At 37.6% G+C, this 25,054-nt stretch overlaps 2 protein-coding genes across 2 annotated transcripts; one reads left to right on the forward strand and one right to left on the reverse strand.

Annotated features, from left to right (window-relative positions):
• Nucleotides 1-105: 105 nt before the first annotated feature.
• Nucleotides 106-11,487, forward strand: LOC117300836 (ras-related protein Rab-32-like). Its single transcript, XM_033784681.1, has 6 exons — nt 106-446; nt 6,206-6,331; nt 6,895-6,973; nt 7,733-7,914; nt 9,348-9,491; nt 11,213-11,487. Exons 1-6 carry the CDS (start codon nt 444-446, stop codon nt 11,324-11,326), a joined length of 648 nt encoding a protein of 215 aa, XP_033640572.1. The 5' UTR covers nt 106-443; the 3' UTR covers nt 11,327-11,487.
• Nucleotides 11,488-16,698: 5,211 nt separating this feature from the next.
• Nucleotides 16,699-23,685, reverse strand: LOC117301162 (survival of motor neuron-related-splicing factor 30-like). Its single transcript, XM_033785064.1, has 7 exons — nt 23,610-23,685; nt 22,090-22,155; nt 21,242-21,390; nt 20,424-20,511; nt 19,548-19,639; nt 18,952-19,078; nt 16,699-18,389 (listed from the first exon to the last, which is right to left on the reverse strand). Exons 1-7 carry the CDS (start codon nt 23,661-23,663, stop codon nt 18,240-18,242), a joined length of 726 nt encoding a protein of 241 aa, XP_033640955.1. The 5' UTR covers nt 23,664-23,685; the 3' UTR covers nt 16,699-18,239.
• Nucleotides 23,686-25,054: the final 1,369 nt, after the last annotated feature.

Raw genomic sequence — 25,054 nt, forward strand, 5'->3', positions numbered from 1 at the left:
TTCTTTAATCATTACATTGGATGGATACCAGGGATAGCAAATTGTCATCACATGATGATCCAATGGGTTTACCCTTTACTTTATTTTATTTCATGTGATCAAAGTTTGTGTGCGGTAGTGTTTGCCAAGACTGCTCGTCAAAAGTTTACCAGAATAATGAAACTAAATAAACGTTGATTCGGCAATTGATACTGCAAATACCGCTATGCGGGTGCCAAGTTACTTATTATTATCTGGATTTTTTAGTTAGTTTGGTTTTGGTTACTGCATATGGTTTTTGCTGGTGTTTTTGTGGAATTTTGAGCGACCCTCGACTCTCGTCTGTAGTTTTAGTATAGTACTAGTAGTTTATAGCACTGTGTGTGTTGAGAAGGTTGGACCATATTATAGAGTTTTGGACCACAGCCGCCCACCTTGCAGAACTTTCAAGGACGAAACAGAAAATGGTGAGTTGTTATGAATAAATTGTGACTCACAAAATGTTTAGCTTTTCTTCAACCGAGTTTGTATCACTTGTGCACCCCGTGCACCTGTTTGGGACTTTGTGTATTTACTGTGCAGTGTTTTTAAGTTTAGTTCAGGCCTGTATAATTTAATATTTAGTAATTTAATTAGTAGGACTATTCATTTTTGCAAAATGGCTCTTTCCAATTTTCCATTATATTGTGATAATTGTGAGGCCTACTACTAGTATTACAAATATTGTAAAACTTTAAAGTTCAACTAAAATAGTGCCAATTACAGGTTGAGCATATCATTTTTTATTATAAGTTTGGATATTTTTCCGTATGGCGTGCCACCACTTTTTCACTCATTTTTTCAAAAAGGGATATTTTATTGAAGTAAATTTGATTTAGTTATTTCATATCGCATGAAAAAGAGGTGGCGCCATATCGAAACTTTTCAATAATTTTTTAGGCTATGTTTTTAAATTATGTTTTGAAATAAATTACATAAAATCAATAAAAAGTAATAAATATTAAAATGTAATAAGATCAGGTAATCAGGTGCTTTACGTTGCTGTGCGCTCCGGGAAGACTGCCTTTGCACAAGGTCCAGCCCTTGTCACAGGTAAACCCATTCAGGTAAAATATGAGTTGTGTTGGTTCTGAAAAGAATTGATGCCGGATGGTTGGCAACTCATCATTTCGATCAGTAATCTCTGATCATCTTCAGGAGGATGCCAGTGGCTTGCTTAAGTAATGCCTTGGAGATGAACTGGTAGTTTGGTTTGGCTCAATGGTACGCGAAGGTGGGAAGAGGAACACTGGGATAAGTTGGGCTTGCAGGCAGGAACTAGAACTGAAGCCTAAACTAGGTAGGGAGTGTGTGCTCACTGAACTGAATCATGTGGGGATAAGCACAGGGAGTGTAGGTGGGAAGAGGAACACTGGGATAAGTTGGGCTTGCAGGCAGGAACTAGAACTGAAGCCTAAACTAGGTAGGGAGTGTGTGCTCACTGAACTGAATCATGTGGGGATAAGCACAGGGAGTGTGGTGAAGGAACCTGAGCGTACACTGAGCCAGAGATGACACGTCTACATGTAAATGAGGAGGGGATGTGACTACCCTTGGGTGGCTTTCACAAAGAGTTAAGACTCTGGTCTTATCTCGAGTTAGGACGAGTTACTCGTACTAACTTAGGACTAGCCTTAAGTTTTGAATATCTCCTAGGAAAAGTCCTAATTCCTAAGTTCTTCATGAAAATAGACCCCTGTGCATATAGGAGACCCATTTTAGTCAGAAAGATTGGGAGCGAAATCACAATGTGAAAGACTTTGTCTTGAGGAACTGTGTCGATGACCTCTCTGATCAGCCTGGGGTGCCATGCCTGGATGGGAGGGATGAGTTCTGCAGCCGATTTCACGAAACGCTACGATTGATCCTATCTCGGGTAAGAACGAGGATACTCGTCCTAACTTAGGATGGGCTCAATGTGTCCAACGTCTTGTGATACGGAACTTAACTCGTCCGAAGTCCTAAGATTACATGTAATTCTAAGTTAGGAAGAGTTTGGTGAAATCGATGGCTGCAGCATTCGAGTCTACTCCGCCCGACAGACCACCGCGTGGTCAGTGATGTTAGACTAGAGTGCTTGGTAATTGCTGACTTCTTGAAATCTTATACACAAATAGTACATAAGCTAAATATCTTGGACCTTGTAACTTAGTATTTAGTAAGCTTTCTTCACATTCCCATAGAAAATATTTTTTTAAAGGTCATTACCAAAGTATGACCCAACTTATATTTGTACACAACACATGTGCCCGTTTTTTTCGTCCAAATTTACACACAGCTGTTTTGCTGTCAAGCACCTGCTCTGACGTCTTAATATTTTTAAAGCTTGAACCTGGATGAGGTCGGACCAACCATTCTGTGAAACGGGTGTTACAAGACTTACGCTGGGTAGTTGTCTTTATTTGTGCAATACATTTATGAACAACAGCAGAGCAGTCTCTGCCTGTGTACAAAGCCAGCCTTTAGGTGCAGGCCAGCCTAGGCGCTTTCAGAAAAAAAAGTTGTAGAAAGAATGCAGTGTGTGTTAAGAAAGTTTTGGATGAGTATGTAGTAAAAAGGAAACTGAATTTATTGCTGGCTGAATTTTTTTTTAAACGTAGCGTTACGGAGACTCAAAATCGGAGGTCCTCACTTAACCCTATTGCAATTGTGTGTAAACAACACAGATGAAAACTCCAATGTTGGTGTGCAGGGATTTATTTAGTTCGCAGATATATGTAATTTTTCTTTTGAGACACTTCTGTTTACAAAATCTATGCAGCAAAGTATACACATTGTGCTAGCGCAAACTGAATAAACATCAATACCTCACCATGCAATGGCTCAAACGCATTTAATTTTTCTATAATGCACGGGATGTAGGCCTAAAGTCTCCACAGTACAAAAGTCAGAAGTCAAAAGTTTAAAATTACCCTCAGTGATATTTACAATCTTTGCACTGCGTTAACTTGTATACTATCAATTTATCTTGTGTCAGAGTACACAGAAAACGGTAGTGTGTGACAGTGTGTCGTTAATCTTTAGCCAAACTATTGTACATTGTCCTGTGTTTGACTAGATGTAAGTATTGTTCATACAGTTCAAAGTTCACACTCGAAACAATCTCTGTGTTTGATCATTCAATATTTTGAAGGAAGGAGTTTTCCAGGTAAAAGGTTAGAGTGGGGTATTTCCAAAATTTGTTCTGACCTACAAACTTGTATCAGATATCAGGTATAAGAATTAGATTAAGAATTAGAATGTTTTATTTTCCGCATCATAATTTATACAGAAATTTAGTTCCCATTGGCACAAAAGAATAAAACAATTGGTAGTTAAAACAGTTATTACAGTGTAAACAGATTAAAAGGACAGAAATAAACACACTAAAAATAAGTAAAACATCCACCTGAATTCATTAGAGAATAGAACATGAAGAATCAAGATTTGTAATAATTGTCATATCAAAAAGCATGACATTTGTTTTCCCCTGGAGAAATAAGTAAATACATAACAAACAATAGACACCAAGAATTATAAATTATAATAATAATAACATGCATTTATATAGCGCTTAATACAAGGTTTCTAAGCGCTGAACAGGAAGTGTAAGATAACAAAAAATTACAATTAAAAGTGGGATGAAATAGCAGAGACTGAATAGACTAGATGGATTTAAATAAGTGTGTTTTTGGGCGGTTTTAAATGAGTCCTGTGTAGATGAGGCATGGATGTGAAAGGGAAGATTGTTCCAAAGAGTGGGAGTGGCGATTGAGAAGGAGCGGTTTCCATAGCGAGTGCGGGGGATAGGACCAGAGTTGAATTCCAGGTGGGGCGGTAGATGATGATCGGAGAACACGAGTTGTAGGTTGCTTTTTGGGAATAAGTAATTCTGAGATTTATTTAGGGGCTAGACCATGTTTAACTTTGTAGGCAAGAGTGAGAACTTTAAATTATGGTGTTAAAGGGTGAAGTGTTTTACATCTAGATACACACTTGTTCAGCTGAGTCACTTGAAGTTTTTAAGAAACGTCTCTAGACTTTCCTGTTCAATGGTTGATTGAGACAAACTGTTTTCTAGTGCCTTTATTTATTTGCTTATTGTTCTGTGTTTCTTGTAAAGTTCTGTTGTACCCTGTGCAGGAGCGTTCTTTATGCATGTTATTATTATTATGAATGCATGTCAGGTTAACTCAACAATCTACTGTTAAAGGCAGTGGACACTATTGGTAATTACTCAAAATAATTATTAGCTTAAAACCTTACTTGGTAACAATATGGGGAGAGGTTGATACATGTAGTATAAAACATTATGAGACATGGCTCCCTCTGAAGTGACGTAGTTTTCAAGAAAGAAGTAATTTTCCACCAATTTGATTTTGAGACCTCAAGTTTAGAATTTGAGGTCTCGAAATCAAACATCTGAAAGTACACAACTTCGTGTGACAAGGGTGTTTTTTCTTTCATTATTATCTCGCAACTTACATGACACAAACTGTTCACGTTGACATGGTATTTTGGCTGGTAACCTTATTCTGAAAAACATTTGTTCTGCTTACATGTGAACCTGTAGCAGAACTCACATTAAGTTAAAATCTCGTAGTTTTCTGAGCGCTTTCAATTTTTGTAGCTAGTTTTTGCAATAAATAATTGGGCCCAGATCGGGAAAGACTTGGCTCCGTATCTCATTCAGAATTGTGTATGGGTGTCTGACATCTCTAATGAACCGTGATAATGATATAACTTTTCTTTAGAAGATGTCACAATGGCGCATTTTACTGCAAAATAGCAACGTTGGAATGGATTCAGTCTGAAGAATTCAGATTGATCACTCACTTGTGACCAGACTAGGCATTGTGTAGGGACAATGTACAACAATGTACCAGACACCTCTTAGAATTACAAAACAAGTTTTAGCAAATATGTTTTGTACGCATAGTGTAAGTCCCAAAAACCTGGATTGATTTCAGAGGAGTTTAGTAAAAAAAAATTAACAAGTGCTTGATTTAGCAACTACATATAACACCTACATTAGGTCTATTCTCTACATGTAACAACACAATCTGTCCCTTTTTTCAAGAAGTATCACCCCCCCCCCCAAAAAAAAAAAAAAAAAAAACAAAAAACACAACAACAATAACAACAACAAATACAACAAGACTTTTAATGAAGATGAAGGGGCAACAGGGGAGGAGGGGGGTGTTGTTTTTTTCAGCACCGATTGAATTTTAGTCAAACCATGATTCCCAGTTTTAAATCGAAGCTTAAATCCTCCTGAATCATCAGCACTAATGAACCAAAATTCATTTGTGTAAGGTTTGGGTTGGGATGATCAATGTGTCGTGTGTTTACTATAAGTCCCACTCTGATACTCTACAGTGATCAAACTTTAGCCCTTTTCACACTTCTCATGAAATTCCATTCCCAGGAAAAAAATAAACCTGCTCAGGGGTAGGGTTAACAAAAGGGTAAAACGTTTTCCTGTGAAAAACAAGCTAGTGAGAACAAAAGTGGGTTTAACTTCCCCCAACTTTTACGTCCACCGTATCAGTCTGACATGTTAACCACATTTCCTGGGGTTTGATCGTTAGTGTGAAACGCCCATGCATATTCCCGGGAAATAGTACTCCCGAGAGTTCCAATTGGGATAGTGTGAACAGTTGCTGGGGTGGCGGTGGGGTTCACCTGGGAAATGGCTCTGTAGTGTGAAAAGGGCTTTAGTAACCTCACCATCATGTGACACAAGGGGGGTGTTTGGGGTTATTTTGAGTATCTTGTTTATCGTAATTTTCATGTTTTTTTTCATGGCTTTAGTGTCCTAAACGAAGGACAACAAAATTATAATGATGTCTCGCTGGAGCTTAAGATTAATCCTAAGTTAGGACGAGTTAGGAGATTGGATCAGTCCTAGCATTTCGTGCAATCGGCTGCAGGGTCTCGAACCCACACTCTCCTGAGCCCGATTTTGTAGAGCTGCTTTTAGCAGAAAATATTGCTTACCAATTTTAAATGAGCAGGATACCAGTCAAAAATTATATGTGACATGGTAGTTTGCTGGTAACCTTATTCTGGTAAGCAATATTTTGTTGTGTTTAGCTACTTTTATACCAGTGCTCTTATTAAACCGCTCGGCAACAACAGGCCATTTCAGTACTAATTTACAGAAGTAAAATGAAGTAATTATATATCTTTTTTTAATTTGTTTCAGACGACCACAGGAGAAAAGAGAGAGCATTTATACAAAGTGTTGGTGATTGGAGATTTAGGGGTCGGCAAAACAAGCGTTATTAAAAGATACGTCCATCAATTCTTCTCTCAACACTACAGAGCGACTGTATCCTTTGTTTTTATACAGTTATAAAAGAAGATCGGCAGCCATGTTATTCCTAGAAATTTATTAACTTTGAAGAAGTTGTACATAATGGAATTATTAGGCAACTGAAAGCACACAATTTTTTGCAACATGGGTGTTTTTTTTTTCATTATTCTTTTGCAACTTCGATGTCCAATTGAGTTCAAATTTTCACAGATGTGTTATTTTATGCATATCTTTGGATTGTACACTAAGTGAGAATACTGGTCGTTGACAATTACCAAATGTGTCCAGTGCCTTTACATCTATGGGTTCAAAAGAAGTTATTATATAGGCCTGTCATGAGCCTTGTATAGACCCCTTGTGTAAAGGGTAATGCCACATGGACGATAAAGTCACTGTTTTTTGGGTGAGTAAAAAGACAGCTACAGTGTATCGTCAAAAAATTGCCTCCGTTGTGGTCGCTGAGGGTGCTTTTTGGTTTCACTTTTATGTGTTGAAGTCAACTATATGTACCCGTGTGTGTGTGTGTGTGTGTGTTTTTAATGTGGTAGAGTATATTTCCTGAAACACTTTCCCTTCAGATAGGTGTGGATTTTGCCCTAAAGGTTATCAACTGGGACGCAGACACACTCATCAGGTTACAGTTATGGGATATTGCTGGTAAGGTCAAAGGTCATTGCTAATGTCAAATTGAATCTTGAGAGGGCCGTCTGATCTCAAGCTTTGAATTATACAAAGACTTATGATCTTAAGCCTGAAGGTATATTACTTAAATGGTGCTTGAAGCTTTGCATTGTGTGAAGAATAAGAAGTACTAAATAGTAAACTTGCGGGTACAACCATGTATAACATCTATTTTGAGAGAGTGTTGGCTCTGAAAAGAGCCGCTGTAGTCTCGACGTTTCGAACAGTATACTCAGCTCATCTTCAGGAGAATGCTGGATTACTTGGTGGTGGTTGAGCTGATGTATGGCTTGAGCACCAACCACCACCAGTAGTCCAGCTATCTCCTGAAGACGAGCTGAGTATACTGTTCGAAATGTCGAGACCACACCGGCTTTTTTCAGAGCCAACACTCCCTCAAAAGAGATACTATATTCATGGTTGTACTCGCAAGTTTACTATTTAGTGCTTTGTATATTTCTCAGGTGGGATTTGAACCCACGACTCTTGCAATTCTAGAGCAGTGTCGAACCAACTATAGGCCACCGAGATTGCTCGGTACCCGCTGCTAAAACGTAGGATTCAAATTGCCTCTATCTACTGCCTCTTTCTACCGGGCAATCTCGGTGTAAGGGAAAAACCAAAATTAATTTGTTTCTTATTATTTAAAAAAACATTCTAATTATTTTAAAACCATTAATTTGTATCTTTATCAAGATTTAACCCCTGACCTTTGACCTCTTAATCTCTACCCAGGTCAGGAGAGGTTTGGCAATATGACGAGAGTATATTACAAGGAGGCAGTTGGAGCATTTATCGTATTTGATGTCACGAGAGTGTCGACGTTTGAAGCAGTAGCAAAATGGAAACATGATTTGGATAGTAAAGTACAGTTGGCTAACGGTACTAATATACCAGTGGTCTTACTGGCCAATAAGGTAAAATAAAGTTCAATCAATCGATCAATCAATCAATCAAAAGAAATTTATAAAGCGCAAAAATCAAAAGTTTACTCTAAGGTGCTGATGTATGGGCACAAACAGAAGAAACGTTATTGATGATACACCTCCTAAAACAGGTGAGCTTTCAGGAGTGTCTTAAACGTATGCAGTGAGGTGGTAATCTCTGATGTATTGTGGAAGTTTGTTCCAGATTCTCGGTCCATATACAGAAAATGATCTATTGGCAAAAGAGACACAATGGGTTGTAGGCTCAACAAAATGTGGTGAACAGGAGGCTGATGATCAAAGTCGTCATGGTCGTTGCTGTTGAGAAATTATTAGAAGCATGTCCGTGATGTAGGCTAATGGGATTATACCAGTGGTGTTACTAAATAGAAACACTACGCCTGGAGCGCCTTAATTTTGTGGATTTTTGTGGATTTTGTGTTTTTCCAATTGTGATGCAAGAAAATTCACTTCTCTCTAAGCATTTCGCTGGAAGTATGAATCGGGTTTAAACCTGGAAGTCCTAACTGTTTTCATTTTGAGGTTCCAGCTCATTGCATTGTCTTAATTTATTATTCTCGTTCTCACAGTGCTTTGCAACCATTTGGGTAAATGTTCTTTATAATTGTTTGTATTATTATTGAGGGTTACAGCTCTCAGTCAAAAATCACCTTTGTTTTCCTCAACATTTTTCTTCCTTCTAATTTTTCTTTCCTTTTAATTTTTCTTTCCTACTGATTTTTCTTTCCAGCTGAATTCCATATAGGTTTAATTTAGGCATGAATTTTGTGCGCAGATTTGTTCATTATATACTCATGGAATAACTTACCAGTTCAATTTGCAAACCTGACTCTTTTCAGATTTTCAAGGGACTTTTAAAGACCCATTTGTTTGATTCTATATTTTTGTAACAAAGTGCTTTATATATTTTCTAATTTCATTGTTTTGTATTTTGTGTTGTCGTAGGGGCTCCTGCATTATGCACTAAATAAGTGTCTGGTATTATCATTATTATTATTATTCAGATAAAATAATTATCTTTGTGTCTGTTTGAAATAAGTAACTAGAGTGAGTAGTTGATTTTATCCTTGGCCCAAATAGAGCTTTTCTTCCAGTTCAAACTAGAAGCTCAAATAATAATTATTTAATAAGAGTTATGTTTAAGTTACGACTAAATTTAAATATTTAAATATCACATTAATTTACAGTATAAAATGTTGATGTTATATATACTTTTCCCACCTAAACCCCATTGTATTAATTTTACGAACTCTTCAAGTCTAGTTATTGTTATTACAACTCTCAGTAAATAAACGCAAGCATGTATTTTTTGTTGTAAAGCGCATTTAGTAAAGCGTATTGATATTTCCTTTAATTCTGAAATGCGCTATATAAGAATGACCTATTATTATTTCTTTTGACAGTGTGACCAAGCTAAGGAGGGATTGGTTAACAACAGTGCCCAGATGGATGAATATTGTAAAGATAAAGGATTCATCGGATGGTTTGAGACCTCGGCTAAAGAGAATATTAACATCGATGAGAGTGCTAGATTCCTAGTCACAGCGGTAAGAACCAGACATAAACCTTCTTCAATCTGATTTCCCATTTTTGCTGTCCTCAGAAAAAATTAGGAAATTGTTTCAAAACTTTTACCATTAGTAAAAGTGTAGGTCAGCCTATCTTAGTAAAATGTTTGTTCTCACTTAAAGCAATCGCAAAACATCGCTAAACAGTATTGTCCAAAAGCCCACAATTTGTGTATCACGATTTATATATAAAGTAACAAAAGTGTGAAACGTTAGGCTCAATCGGTCATCGGAGTCGGGAGAAAATAACGGGAAAACCAACCCTTGTATCCGCACGTTTCGCCATGTCATGACGTGTGTTTAAAATAAATCTGTTATTCTCGATATCTAGAATTGATCATCGTTTTAATGTTTTCTAAAAAAGTAAAGCATTTCATGGAATAATATTTTAAGGGAAGTCTTTCACCATTACCTTCTGTAAACCCTGTAAGAACTTTGTAAATCTGTGAAATTTTAATTTTTGTTCTGTTCAGAAAGTGTCCAATGGCTTTAAATGTTTTCCATTCTTGGTCTGTTTTGTTACTCTCTTTTATTTATTTTTGCTATTTATTTTTTATTTTTTTTGTTCTGTTTTTTTATCTGTCTTTCTGTCCTGGGATTTGCCCCCATATCACTACCTCTTTAGTTCTTGTTTATTATATGGCCATTTTGTATGCCTCTTTTATTAGTTTGCTTAAAGCCAGTGGACACTATTGGTAAATGTCAACGACCAGTCTTCTCACTTGGTTTATCTCAACTTATGCATAAAATAACAAACCTGTGAAAATTTGAGCGCGATCGGTTGTCGGAGTTGCGAGATAACTATGAAAGAAAAAAACACTCTTGTCACACGAAGTTGTGTGCTTTCAGATGCTTGATTTCGAGACCTCAAGTTCTAAACTTGAGGTCTCGAAATCAAATTCGTGGAAAATCACTTCTTTCTCCAAAACTACGTCACTTCAGAGGGAGCTGTTTCGCACAATGTTTTATACTATCAACCTCTCCCCATTACTCTTTACCAAGTAAGGTTTTATGCCAATAACTTTTTTGATTAATTACCAATAGTGTCCACTGCCTTTAATATAATTGTCTATTTTCTGAATGCACTTCTGTATTCGCGTCTTTCTGTGATATGGAAATAAATGTTGTATGAATGAATGAATGAACGAATGAAGGGCCAAATATCAAGCCTAAAGAACTCAGGCAGGAATATTGCCAGGATTGCTCTCTTAAATAGTTTTATTAAAAAATTGATTAGGTTGGAATTTGAACCTACGACCTTTAGTCGCCTTAAAGGGTGTGGTTTTTTTGGTACAACACAAAATGCAAATGTCTACAGATTTACATTCAACTTACATGGTTTCAAGATAATGATGATAGAAAGCTTCCCTTAAAAAAGTTACTCGCTGAGGTTCCTTCAGTTTTTTAGAAATGAGTAAATAATTTCAATTTTAATTTCAATGTGCAATAATTTTAAATGTAAAATTGTGGCTTTATAGTGTCCTACTCAACCTAATTTTTAAATGTAACAATTGTTGTAATTCAGCCTCTGTGCTGCGAGGACTTTTTTTTAATAAACCATTTTATCTATCTATCTATCTTTCTAATACATTTTTATGACATTATTGATTATTAATGTGACCCTCCAAGGGGTTTTGTTGTTCGCTTCAATTTCAGATCAATTTTTGAAATAACCTCATACTTTTATTTTTTCTTCTCAGATCCTTGCAAATGACAAAACCATTGACCACGACGATAAAGAAAGTGACGCAGACGGCTTTGCGATAGATTCAAATCAAGAAGGTGAACAAGAAGGCAAAGGATCATGCTGCTGACGATAATGTCTGAGAAACATTCCTTTCTTAATCCCATCCCACCTCGCACCTTATGACTCCAGCCTGCCCTAACTAAGGAAGATCTTAACTTCAAGGCACTGCAGCCGATTTAATCCTATCTCGAGTTAGGAAGAGTAACCCACCCTAACTTTGGATGGGTTCAATGCGTCCTAACGTCTATCGATACGGAACTTAACTCGTCCTAAGACCTGGATTAAAGACACTGTACACTTTCGGTAATTGCCAAAGACCAGAATTTTGGCTCAAGTGGTCATCTACATAAGTTGCAAGGGCATGATGAAAGAAAAGGCACCCTTGTCGCACAAGTTTCTTTGCTTTTAGATTGCTTAAAAAGGCTTCAGGCCTGATGTCTTCAGTATTTGAGTGAGAAATTATCTCTTTCTCAAAAACTATGTTACTTCAGAGGGAGCTGTTTCTCACAATGTTTTATACTATCAACAGCTCTCCATTACTTGTTACAAAGTAAGTTTTTATGCTAAAAATTACTTTGAGTAGTTAACAATAGTGTCCAGTGCCTTTGATTCTTTCATATGATCCAGTCATACTCATTCTTTTTACTTCAATAAACCTCACCCTGTAAGCGTTTTACAGTTTAAATTTGATGACATTGACTTTCTACACTGAACCCCAAACCACTTCACACTGCGCAAATTTGATAATTTACATAATCATGTAAATATATGCGAGAATCATGAATATTGAGGATTCTTTGTATATAAACAGGTTGTATTTTACAATAGAGGATACTGATCAAGAAACTTAACATACTCCTTTGTCAGAATAAATTTTTCTATGATTTTTTTCCTGAATGAATAAGTTAACAATTGGAATTAATGAATTTGCATTTAAATATGAGGCATGGTCTGAGAGGCAGTTTATAGTTGTACAACTTTGAAAATGTGGTTTTGTTTTATATTTCATGAGTAACACATGTTTTCCATTGTGTTAGGTTGATTTTCTTTGTGCTCTTCCAGAAATAATAACTACTTTCAGACCTTGATTCTAGTAATAATAATAATAATAGTAATAATAATAATAATATTTGTATGGAAGTCTTATATAGCGAATGTACAAGGTACTCAAGGCGCTGAGTATATACAAATAAAGATAGGTTATTGCAGTGATGAATTCTGAGACCCAATTATGTAGCCCCATACGAGGGTTTACAAGGTGCTACGGCGCATACAGCAGCAACAGCCAGGAACACCGGGGCGAACCCCTTCTCTTTTCAATAATTGCACTGGGTTATTTTACATGTGTAACACAACACATGGGACCAACAGCTTTACGTCCCATCCGAAGGAACGAAGCAATGGTTAAGTGTCTTGCTTAAGGACAAAAGTGTCACGGCTGGGGATTCAAACCCACCCTCTGCTGATTAGAAACACCAGAGTTTGAACTCAGTGCTGTTAACCGCTCAGCCATGACACTTCCACTAGTGAGGTGACTCTAGGGCCCAAAGCCTTCTACTTGTTAGATTTGCTGGTACATTGGCTTGCTCAGTGTCAAGCTTCCACTTAAAATTCCTCAGACTATAGACCAATCCGACGGAACAAAGTTGGTTGCGCCCTCTATTGGAAAATTACCAACTGCGGTGTCTTTTTGTGCACAATCTAGGCATTGAAGACACCGCAGCAGTGGCGGGCGATGCTTAACACTTGTGCGCCCGGTGCGCGCCTGGATTTGTCTAAAGTGATAGTTGCTATGTCAAATGGTTCTGGCAAGCTTTTGTATAGCAACCTCCAGAGGAGCAAACCCTGGTATCATTGTGCCATACACATCCATTCAGAATTGTGTGTAATTACATGGAGAAAATTTGATTCCATTTTCAACTTCAATGGAGCCTTCTTGTATTGTAAAGTCTTTATTAGTTTGTGATCTACCAATAAGGTATTAAAGAGCCAATAAAGGATGATCTCAATATGTCAACTATTACCTTTTTATGGCCAAATAGACATCGCAGATACCGGTTAATAACCATTTTACTCTCAAAATTTGCATTTAGTAATAAATAAATAGAGTCAAAATTGCACCCGGCCGCGCGGCTTTTTCAGCCGAGAGTCAAAAACGGCTTATCTATTATAATGACCCTGGTGCCAGTGACGAATTTCCCCTATTGGTTTTGAACACAGTTCTCCAGCTTTGGCATTTCCACACCAAATAGCCACTGACGTCACGATTCCTTTGTCGCGCGGGTTTGTTTGACCCCACGTTTTTCAGAAATTTGGCTCGGATCGTTCTTGAGAAAACCAATTTTTACCATGTTTTAACTTGAGGTAAGAGGCTCGTTATATTTTTTATGTTTCCTGGATGGACTCCAGCTATTAGAAAACTGTAATATCTATATATTTGAGATCATCCTTTATTGGCTGTTTAAATTAAGGCGCTTGAACAAACAGAAACATTTTAAGACAGTAATGAGATCGATTTCAGATTACATGCAGCTGCTGGAAGGCAAGCTCTGATTGAATATTTAGATTGATTTTAAAAATTATTTTTCGTATACATTAATATCAAACTTCTATCTCATTGTCGCTTTTGAAATCTAATTTCTATACTTTTATAAAAAGACAAATGTATGTAATCATAATGTGAGGTCTAATCTCAAATGAATTAATAGTTTATATTTAAATGCATTTTTGACATAAATTGCACTAAAGTTAGTGATAAATATAAATGATTACAGCAGATCTAGTTTTGTAAATATTTTTTTTGCATGATGACGAGAGAAGTATTGATTAAGTATTAACCCATGAGGGAAACTTACTGGGTAAACTTTTATTGGTTTGGGGTTGAACAAAGAAAATGAATAGAGCGGGAGTTGAACCTACTATGAAAGATCTTACCCAACTGTGCCAGTTGATACCAAGGTTCAGCAGGCACTATGGCATTATCTATGATGGAATAAGTTAGCGTTTCCAGACCTTGGCTAGGGTTTTGGGTCAGACTTCAGAGCTTGGGTCCAGCCCTAGACTTGTGGACAAGTCGTTTAATGGTTTGTTCAGGCCATAGTCGAGTCTTGAAGGTAGCAAAACGATTTATGTCTCCACGATCGAAAACTGCTCTAACAAGATCACTGCTCTCGTGTGGAGCTGCTGGCTGCCGACTACTCCCCCATTTAGGGTGCGTTCGTTTAGCTTCCCTGGGTCATCCCCGGTCTGCCCGGGTGCGTTCGCAAGGGGCTCACCCAGGTCAGCCCCAAGTGCCTTGCTTGTGGAGTGGGTCACTTGGGGGCTGGCCCCAGGTAAAGGACGTCACCAGAGAGCGGTGAGTGGTCGTTCGTTTAGCTCTTGTCAGGGGCTCACCCGAGTGAGCACCGTGGGGTAGACCCGGGGAGGCTAAACGAACGCACCCAAAATGAGACTGGGGCCAGCAGTCTCGCGACAATACCGCCATTGCCGCGGAGAGAGTCAAAACACTTTCATCATGACAGACATTTAACGACTCGTCCACAGTCTGATCCAGCCCACGCTGTGCAGTCTGATTTTGTGACGCATCACACAGCTGAAAAATTATATACTCAGTGCGCGCTTTTTTCCAACTGTAATATTGGTTGAAGGAATATATTGAGTGTGAAGCACGAATAATTGGTGCATAATTTGGAATGGATTCTTCTGTAAACGCATGAGATTTGAAGGCGTTGTGTTCTTACCGCAGTTGCAATGATCGACTTTTGAGCTGATCCAATATTTTAAAATATATGATCTCTTTCAATGGTGCTGTAGTTCATCCAAGTGTGTGTAAATTTATTTTTTATAATATGTGTCACTTAATTAGCTTAATTTAGATTGAGTTGGTTGTGTTTTAAAGTAATGGTAGAGAGTTATCATTATAAAACCTCATTTGGAAATGAAGTAAATCGGATGCCCCATGCTTTAAACATGTACTGTGATAATAGTTTGCCAAGTTTAGTTTGATAAGTATTTCTTAGTGCAGGAGGGTCACCCATGCTGGGAAAGTTTTTTTTTACATCATGTTACAGCAATGATCCATGTAATGCCCATGTAAGGAAATGGACATTTGCTGAGCACACTCTGGTGGATGTGGTAATGGGGGCCGTTGAGGAGGGCTCCCAAAATGAGCTAGATCAGTGGGGCCCAATTCCATGGCTCTGCTTAGCACCGAATTCTGTGCTTATTATGACCATTTTCCGCTAAGGTGCAAGTGCCAATATTCTAGACTGTCTGTGTAAGCTAAGAATGCCTAGTAGCGTGGAGTCACTAACCCGTGAAATACCCTTCCCTAAAGCACGGAATACCCTGCTTCCGTAAGCGCAGACTATTTGCTTACAGTAAGCAGATCCATGATGGGGCCCTTGGGAGTTAACTGATGAAACCTTTTGGAAAATGTTCCGACTCTTCCAGAAACTAATGTCCATTTCTTTAATGCAATCTTTTTTTTTATAAAAAAATATAAAGTATCTTTTTAAAAACTAATGTGCATTTCTTCATAAAAAATTTGGGGATTATACAGCGCAAAAATATTTCTCAAAAGGGTTGCCACTGTATTATAAAGTCATGTAGCTAGCCTGGTAATTTGCTCAAACATACATTTATATTAATCTTTGTGTGGACCAACTAACAACTTTTTAAAATACGCCGTTTATTTATCTTTAATTCGATTGTTAAAAATTCACAGAATTTAATAATTAAAGAAACATAAAAATCAAATTATTATGATTTGTCTCGTTTTATTGAATTTCAAAGTTTACCCAATCTTTACCCACTCTGTACAGAATCTGTACAGATTTTAATTTTCCAGTGTGAGTTTTCAATCAGATTGGTATCATGGATCAGTTGCTAGGGATGTTTACTGTTTATACAGGATTGCAGACAGTGGGAGACTTTCTGGGGAGATAGAGGGCAGCAGACTTACCGGGTAAATCCATTGTTCTCAGAATTATGCGCATGTTCAGAACTACGTAAACAATGGAAATTTACCCGGTATGTCTGCTGCCACCTAGCGTTGGAAAGTCTCCCATTGCAGACAGTGTTCATGTTTTTTGTGCTCACGAGGTAGAAATTTCACGAGGTAGGAATTTGTACCTCCATGGTGTGATCAAACCAACCAGGGCCCAATTTCATAGAGCTGCTAAGCACAAAAAATTGACTAGCACGAAATTTCTTCTTTGATAAAAACAGGATTACCAACCAAATTTATATTCGTTGCATATTGCTTGTTACTCGTATTCAGCTGTTGTTTGCTTATCCCGAGTGTCACATGGAAATTTGGTTGGTAATCCTGTTTTTATCATAGGAAGAAATTTCACGCTTAGCAAATTTGTGTGCTTAGCAGCTCTATGAAATTGGGCCCTGGAGTTTTGAGTCTGGAGTTTCCAAACTGTTCATGTTATGGAGCACACTGTATTTTGCTCAGAGTACAGAGTAATTGCTGTGGTGCCCTTTGCAAAGTTTAAATACATATTTCAGAGGAATTTGATGTGTCGCTTCAACAACAAAATTCAAGGCCCTGCCCCCATATTTAAAAAAGGCTAATGGGAGGGACCCTAGCCAAAACACATAACCAATTTTCAGGGGGAAATAAAACCCAGTAATTCCAAGGGAACTTAAACCTCAACGCCACCCCATGTTATTTCAAACTTTTCCTGGGAACTTGTCACCCTAGGGGTATAATCTACCTTAATCCTACCCCTTAATCCCTATCCTACACCCAGAAAGTGCCTAGGAGTTTCCTCAGGTAAGCAATTCAAATGTGAAAAGACCAAATCAATTTTCCGCAGGACCTTCCAATGAAACTTGTCAAGTGCAAAAGATTGAATCTTTACGATACACATCAACAAACAATTTTAATTATTACAATAAAGCAATTACATAAACAAGATAAAAAATATCACCGGCTGTTTCTCTATGAACACCCCTCTGGTGGTAATTCAAATGGACTGGTCCATCGGCCAATAGTAGTCAGATTCCCTGTATCCGTTACGTAGCACGCTATGATCAATCCAATGATACATCAAAGGGCCCAGACTATTTCAAGCCTCTTGTTGACTATAAAGGCAATACCCGAACTAGCGGCTACAGCTACGGCTACCGCTTGATTTCCACAGCATCATGTGTTGGGAGTATCTAGGATGACCTTAGCAACACCCTCAGCAACATTTGAAGCCATAGCCACAAAATTGGAGACAAGCCACTGACAATATATTGACCGTCACGTGGTGCAGATGTACTGTTGATTTCGCATTCATTTAGCAGGCAAATTCTACAGACTTGTTTACATATAAAACATCATTATATGGATGTACACATGTACTGTAATACCTGTACTAGTATCCAATGATTTCGCTGGTTCTGTAAAGGCAATACCCATCCTTTTCCTTGCGGGTTAGGACAGGGAACCAGTCTAAAAAACATTGTTATATGGACGTACATGAACTGTAATACACATACTTGTATCCAATGATTTCGCTGGTTCTGTAAAGGCAATACCCATCCTTTTCCTTGCGGGTTAGGACAGGGAACCAGTCTAAAAAACATTGTTATATGGACGTACATGAACTGTAATACGCATACTTGTATCCAATGATTTCACTGGTTCTGTGGACCCAATACCTGTCTTTATCCTTGCTGGTAAGGACAGGAGACCAGTCTAGAAAACATCGTTATATGGACGTACATTTACTGTAAAACACATGTCAATGTATACATTGACATCGCTGGTTCTTGTCATTGCAGGTAACAACAGGGAACCAGTCCAGACCCACAACTACTTGTTGATTCAGCAAGTTTCTTTCTTAGTCTGGGTGTCTCTCTAGTGAGGTAACTCACAGTGTCGTTAATAAATAAACCAGTCCTCATCATAACAAAGAATATTGTGATTCTCCTCTACAGTTCTGAAAGGCATTTAGTTCAAGCTAGCGTCAATCCATCTGTTATTTTCTGACAACGTTGTGTTTAGGGCGGTCGAACTTTGTCATGGGGGCACCACCGACGCCACACGTTCCGATTCCAACCTTTCCTGAGGTGCTTTCTGGTGAAGCAAAGATACTCTTCTTTGTCATGCCTTTCTTGCTCTTGATTGCCTGTCAGGTGTAAAACAAAAAAGGAGTAATAGAAATAAGGGAATCAATGTGTGGTGAAGAGGTTTTCAACTAGTGGTTTAAACCCAACGAGGCCTGGTTCTTGATAATTTTACCGAAACGAAGTCGAGGTAAATCTGTGGACATTATGTTTTGTGTCCTACAAAGAGTACCCAGACCCGTCAAAGGCACTGTATACGTTTGGTAATTGTCAAAGACCAGTGTTCTTACTGGTGTATCCCAGCATAAGCATAACTTAATGGGCCGGTGAAAATTTGGGCTCAATTAGTCATCGAAGTTGCGAGAAAACGATGGGAAAAAAACACCCTTGTTGGACGAATTTGTCTGCTTTCAGATAGGAATAAAAGACTTCTAGCTAGAAGTCTTTTAATATTTTTGTGAGCAATTTTCTCTTCCTCAAAAAGAGGGAGTCGTTTCCCACAATGTTTTATACTATTAACAGCTCTCCGAAGCTTGTTTCCAAGTCAGCTTTTAAGTTAATATTTGTTTTAGGTAGTTACCAAACATGTACCCAGACCCATTAAGGTAACTACTACCTCTTTACCTTACTGCTGAAGTTGAGCCAGCTATTCTTTTGCTCTTCGTGTTTCTGTTCCATATGTTTTTGACGATCAATCTTCTTTTGTGTCTTTTTTTTCTTGTATTCTCTCTGCTTGGCCTGAAGCTCTTTCCTTCAAGAAAAAGTCAAGGAAATTTTAAGAAAGAGACGAACACTTTACAAGAGTTATAAATGTCACTTAAAGGCAGAATATACACTTGGTTTTTGGAACTGTTTGATCGTCTTATTCCTATTTACAATGAAACTACCTGTTCACTGTTTTTATCATGTTTAATATTTGTATCCGTCCTGTAACTGCCGCTTGCGCTGTTGAATGTTTCATTTAATTTTTTGTCACATTTTTGAGATATCCAACAAAAATCTGGAGCAAATTATGTCCACGCAGGAAGAATAATCTGGAATACACAATCTGAGAAAATTTACCAGAATAAGGTTAACAGCCGAATTACCATGCCACAACAAGCATAATTATCGACTGGTATCCAGCTCATTTCTGCTTAGCAGAAAATTTTTAAGGAATTTTTTTCCACTTATGAAATTGGACCCTGCTTAATGTTCAGGTAAATGTATTTCAAACTTACTTTGATAGTGGTTTGGAATTACTTAAGCCAGCCTCCTCACTCGTCCTCTTATTACTGCTCTCTGTTTCTTCAGTCTGTTTTAACTTGGAAATCTGCCAATTGAAAAGATTTGTAGAGATTTCTAGAAAACAATATTCCATCAATTGAGACACAAGCAGTTTGTTTGTACCTGAAGAGTAATAAGAATTATGTAAATTGTAGCTAGACCAATTTCAGTGGAGGGCTGTAAATCTTTTTTTTTTAACGTCCACCAAGGGCGAGCGGATCAACAAAATTATTCATGTTTAATTATGGGGCCATTATTGCTGAAGTGCAAGCTTCAGGCACTGGCCTGACACTTGCCTACGTGCCCCCTGGTCATTGCCTTGGTGCCCTTGATCCAGTAGAAAATTACAATTTACTCGTAGGGTGCCCTTTACCAAGGAGAAAATGCCTTGGTGCCCTTGCCCTTCCAAACACGAAGCACACAGGAGTGCAGGCATGATACCAGGTTTCCAAACTGTTTATATTATGGCGCACATTGTATTTTGCTCAGAGTGCTGAGCAAAAATTATAAGTCCTGCCGTCGATTTCGCAAAGAGTTAGGACTCGTCTTATCTCGAGTTAGGACGAGTAACTCGTCCTAACTTAGGATTAATCTTAAGGTCTGCATGCTACAGTGCAGGGTTGGGACTCCTAAGATTAGTCTCAAGTTAGGAAAAGTTTTGTGAAATTGACAGCTGAGCAGGCCCGCCCACAACACTGTCCACCGAGAATGGACACATAAAGGCTAATTTAGGAGATGACCTTGTTGAACTGACAAGACAGTATAAACAACGGCAAGTTAAACCTAAGGAAATTGGTTTTCCGCCAACCTAAGGTTACTTGTCAACTTACAGGAACTATTTCTGTATTTTCGTACTCGTCAAATGTTACAGTAACTGTGCTGTCGTTGTGAACCTCATCTATTGTACATTGGTAGTAACTGAAAGGAAAGAGAATTAAACAAAACAATTTCAAAATTAAAGAATTATGGACCATGTGAACTTTTTTTACAATAAGTGTGACCTTGTACATTCTCTGGCTAGTCTGGCAGGCAAGATACTGCACTGGTCATATGGGAAAGTTGCCATTTGGTGTTATAATTTCCACATCAATCCAAGAGTTATGAAAGTAAAAGCTGGACAACTTTTGAGATGTGCCCCCTTTCATCATCTCAAAAGTTGATAACAATTTGCAAGTGCAATCTCCATAAAATACAAGATTTTAGGCTGTGTACAAATCGTGCCTGCAGAAAGTCCAAGCTTGTTGGCTCTTTTGTAAACATGTGATTTCACAGATCACATCGTCTATACTCAAAGATAATAGTGAAGATTTATGTCATAAATGACAACCCTAGGAAATAATTATCAAACAATAATCATAACTTGTTTTTGTACTCGCCTGCCGGACGAACAAACCAAAATTTTTGGTTGCCCGAAAGTGTTTTCACTAGCCCACAGGTGTGTATAAATGCAGACAATTTTCGCCATGCAACCTCCCCCACTCCACCCCCCCCCCCCATTAAAAAAGAAAGGAAAAAAAAAGAAAAAAAAAAAAAAAGAACTTGATTGTGAAGTTTGCAAAATTTCATTTTTGTCCAGTGCCTGTAACTCAGGTCATGACCTCCATCTGATTCCATGACTGCATAATAATACACATAGTCTCGTACTTACAGTCCATCTACACTGTATATCGCTTCACACCTATCACCAACATTCCATCTGGTGATCTCAGCAGTGGCGGCTTCGACTGTTTCCTCTTCTTGAGGATCACTCGATCCTGGTGCTGCTTGTACTAAGTCTGTTGTTAAGTCTATCACGTCCTGTGAACAGAAACGTACTGTTAAAATGACTGACAAACAGAGTGTCCGAGCACAAAACAGAGGAGATAAATTTGCTCTGAGTGTTTTGTTCAAATAAAATTGGATGATAAAACCCAGGCATGTGAGTTACTACCCATGAATACAATGATCCACATAAGTTTGCCTCGAAATTGCGTGGTTTTCCTTTTACTGTGCAAACAACACGGTGGGCCATTTATGGGAGTCAAAAATTTGACTCCCATAAATGGCCGACCATGTTAGTCGACGAGGTAAAAGGAAAACCGTGCAATTTCGAGGCATGTTTGTGTGGATCATTGTATTCTACTTTTACAACATCTTTCTACCCATATGCATTTTATAAAAAACGGTTACAAACACTTTTCAAAGACCAACTCGACCGATCCAAGGCAACGTGTTCCTTTAAGTTCTTTTATGCGATACACAACAAACAGAACCTACAGCTTTATGTCCAATCAAAATGACCGAGCAATAAGGAAAAGGACATAAGGACTCAAACCAACACTCTGCTGAATAGAAACACCACAGCTGAGTCCAGCGTTGTGTGTGGCCACTCTGCCGCAATACAAAACCTATCATGTGGCTATTTTTGTGATTATTATAATAATAATAATAATAATCAGACTCAACTTTGTTTACATTTATCCACTGTAATTTTTGTAAGATGTTGTACTATCCTACCTGTAAATCTGCTTTAAGCTTAGTTAGTTCTTCATTTTCAGGATCGTTTGTCAATGCAGCCTCAACCTGTTGGAAAATGAATGTTTGATTAAATGAGATAATTTGATAATGATGAATGATTTCTGTCACTGTCAGTCTGTGGCAATCAAAAGGTTATGAATTGATTTTTATGTCTCTAAATTTGTTGTTTCATTAATTCATTCATACATTTGTTTCCATATCACAGAAAGACAAGCATACAGAAGTTCATGCAGAAAATAGCAGTTATGTAGACCCAGTAGCTGGGGCGTTGTACTCCTTTCTTCGAAAGTTTGACATTCTTGGTCGTGCTAGTTCGATCGAGAATGTAAACATTTCGAAAAAAAGGAGTACAGGGCCCTAATAATACTGGGTCTACATTACTGCTATTTTCTGCATGAACTTCTGTATGCTTGTCTTTCTGTGATATGGAAATAAATGTTGTATGAATTAACGAATGAAAACAACACATTTAGAGACATAAAAAACAATTCATCAAAGAGTCAAAAATGTGGCAATGTCTGTACTCTGTGCTCCATATTTTGAATTTTTGTTTGTAATATTAAATAATGAAGTATAACTAGGCCTATAAACACAACAAAACAACAACTAATAAGTGGTCACTTCTTCAAATCAAGAAGTGACCATTTATTAGGGGTCCTACTACTTGCCGTCAACTCGCCGTCAACTCACTTGCGCCGTCAACTTTCCGTCAACTCCTCCAATATACATTTAAAATCCACAAAAGAAGCATAGAACTGTAAAGTATCAGCTCTAAGAGAATTCGTGTAAGTTTTAGGTCATATTTCGGAATAAAAATTTAGTTTTTTTCTCGTTAAAAAATTATCTCGAAGCAGCAAAACTGTCGGCCGCCATCTTGCTTTTTCACATTGATTAGTCTTGGCCCAAAATTACAATGATTGGTACTTTTTTTTTATCAACACAAAGTCGTGTTTGAGAATGAATGAATTTTTACCAAAAACCATGAGAAATATGTAGTTTATCCCAGACTTAACATTTCGTGCCCCTTTTATAGATTTTTCATGTAAATTTAATGAGTTGACGGCACGAAAATGAGTTGGTGGCGAGTTGACGGCTTGGCGAGTTGACGGCAAGTACAGTAGTAGGACCGTTTATTATATTAATTAGTTGTTGTTTTGTTGAAGAAGAAGTTCAAGAAGAAGAAGTTTTTGTTTTCAAGAAGTTTTTTTCTTTATGGATTATATTAAATTGGGAGAAAATTACAATAACTCATTTTGAATACTCAAGTGAAATCCTATTCATCAAGAATATAAACGAGACTTTCTAGTCTCAATTCAGGTAGGTCGAGTTGTCTTACTAACCACTGGACAGTGCATAATTTTTCAGCAAAATAAACCGAACAAATCGTCACACAAATCACTCAAAATTAACTAGATTACAACCAAATAAAACACAACATCTTCAGGAAAACCCAAACACCAATATCTTTAACTGAAAGAAGCAGAAAATGTGATATTAACCTGTTGGAGTTGGGCTCGGTAAGTGAGTAAATTCGCCGAATAATCTTCTGCCATTTTGCTATGCTGTTGTTTGTAAATCTAATAACTTGTAAATAGCGCCCTCTAGAGTACGTTTCTGCAAAAAGCAGTTTTCCATCAAAACTTTCTAAGCGCAGAAAATCTTGGTGTTATAAAGTTTATATTGTTCCAACTGGTGCCCCCACTAATTTGGTTGCTTAGGAAAGAAACTTACTAAGCAGTATTTTCTGCTGAACAGCTTTATGAAACTGGGCCCTACTTGACAATTTTTTGTTTGATAATCTTAGCTTTTTAACTAGTTAGTGGGGCAGCATGTCCCAACAATCTTGAGCAATGTAATTTGGGCTGGTAAAAACCTGTTGCTAATCTTGTCTGTGCTTGGCAAGTATTTTGCTTACAGGTTTTATGAAATTGGGCCCTGGTGGTAGTTGGATACTGTATCTTCCCTGATCCTCAACCTAAAATGATACATAGTTGAATTAGTTATTCCCTGGCTATTCGCATCATGGTCAGGCCATGGAGGTAGCCTCCATGGTCGGGCAGACATCTTATGCTACGAAATGAAAGTCTCCCACCTTCTTTAAGGAAATACTTTTCCCTTTATCTTATCCAGAAAAAACTTCACCCTCAGATAATCTACTGCTTCTGCTTCAACTTTTACACAAAGAATTTTCACTCCACTGCAGGAGGAACGCCTCTTCACCAATGTCTGTTGCAAAGCAATGGCCTTAAAATGTACTTAGTTCCATCTTCAGTTTCGTCTCCCTCTTTCTGAGTCTTGTTAGGTTACTTGGAGTTCGGTTGTTTTGCAAGCCCATAATTATGTCTATATTATACATAGAACCCATGCAATATGAATCACACTATAGTCAAAGCAGGGAACAAATGACAAACCAAGGAAACTGTATTTTTCATCATTTATTTTTTTTCACAATTCCAAATGAATCAAATCAGTTTGAATAAATTTCAATAACATTCTCAGGGTAAAACATTACAAGATACTCATATCGTGCAACAACAATAACAATTGTTATATCAAACTACACAGAACGTTTTTGTTCCATCACTGTTGTATGCAGAATTGTTTTGATATTTTGGTACATTATTTCAAATACAACAATGGACATAACATGATGTTGTCTAAGTTCTCAATCAAACTTTTGAACAATTAGTCATGCACTCTTCATGCACTATTTTAAATCATAAACTCCAAACTCCAACTGACGTCCACTCACAATCGTATTGTATATGCCATACATTGACAGTCAACATATGTTACTAGTTTATAAATACTTTTGATTTGACATTACTGAAGATGTGGCCATACCGCTACAAATTCGTAAAGTATACTTTTAGTATTTTTTAAAGACCAGTTTCCTCACTTGTCGCACATTCCAACATATGCATTTATATTTATAAAACAAAAC

This window comes from Asterias rubens, chromosome 16 (genome assembly GCF_902459465.1).
Source record: "Asterias rubens chromosome 16, eAstRub1.3, whole genome shotgun sequence".
NCBI classification, from domain to species: Eukaryota; Metazoa; Echinodermata; class Asteroidea; order Forcipulatida; family Asteriidae; genus Asterias; species Asterias rubens.

Excerpts from the sequence above, each read along its gene's own strand:
- LOC117300836 (XM_033784681.1), top strand. Across the intron at positions 6,332-6,894 it reads CTCAACACTACAGAGCGACT|ATAGGTGTGGATTTTGCCCT; the intron begins GTATCCTTTGTT and ends CTTTCCCTTCAG. Across the intron at positions 7,915-9,347 it reads TGGTCTTACTGGCCAATAAG|TGTGACCAAGCTAAGGAGGG; the intron begins GTAAAATAAAGT and ends TTCTTTTGACAG.
- LOC117301162 (XM_033785064.1), bottom strand. The coding sequence starts at position 23,663 with ATGGCAGAAGATTATTCGGCGAATTTACTCACTTACCGAGCCCAACTC. Across the intron at positions 22,156-23,609 it reads ACCGAGCCCAACTCCAACAG|GTTGAGGCTGCATTGACAAA; the intron begins GTTAATATCACA and ends ATTTTCCAACAG. Across the intron at positions 19,079-19,547 it reads AATTCCAAACCACTATCAAA|GAAAGAGCTTCAGGCCAAGC; the intron begins GTAAGTTTGAAA and ends TTTTTCTTGAAG.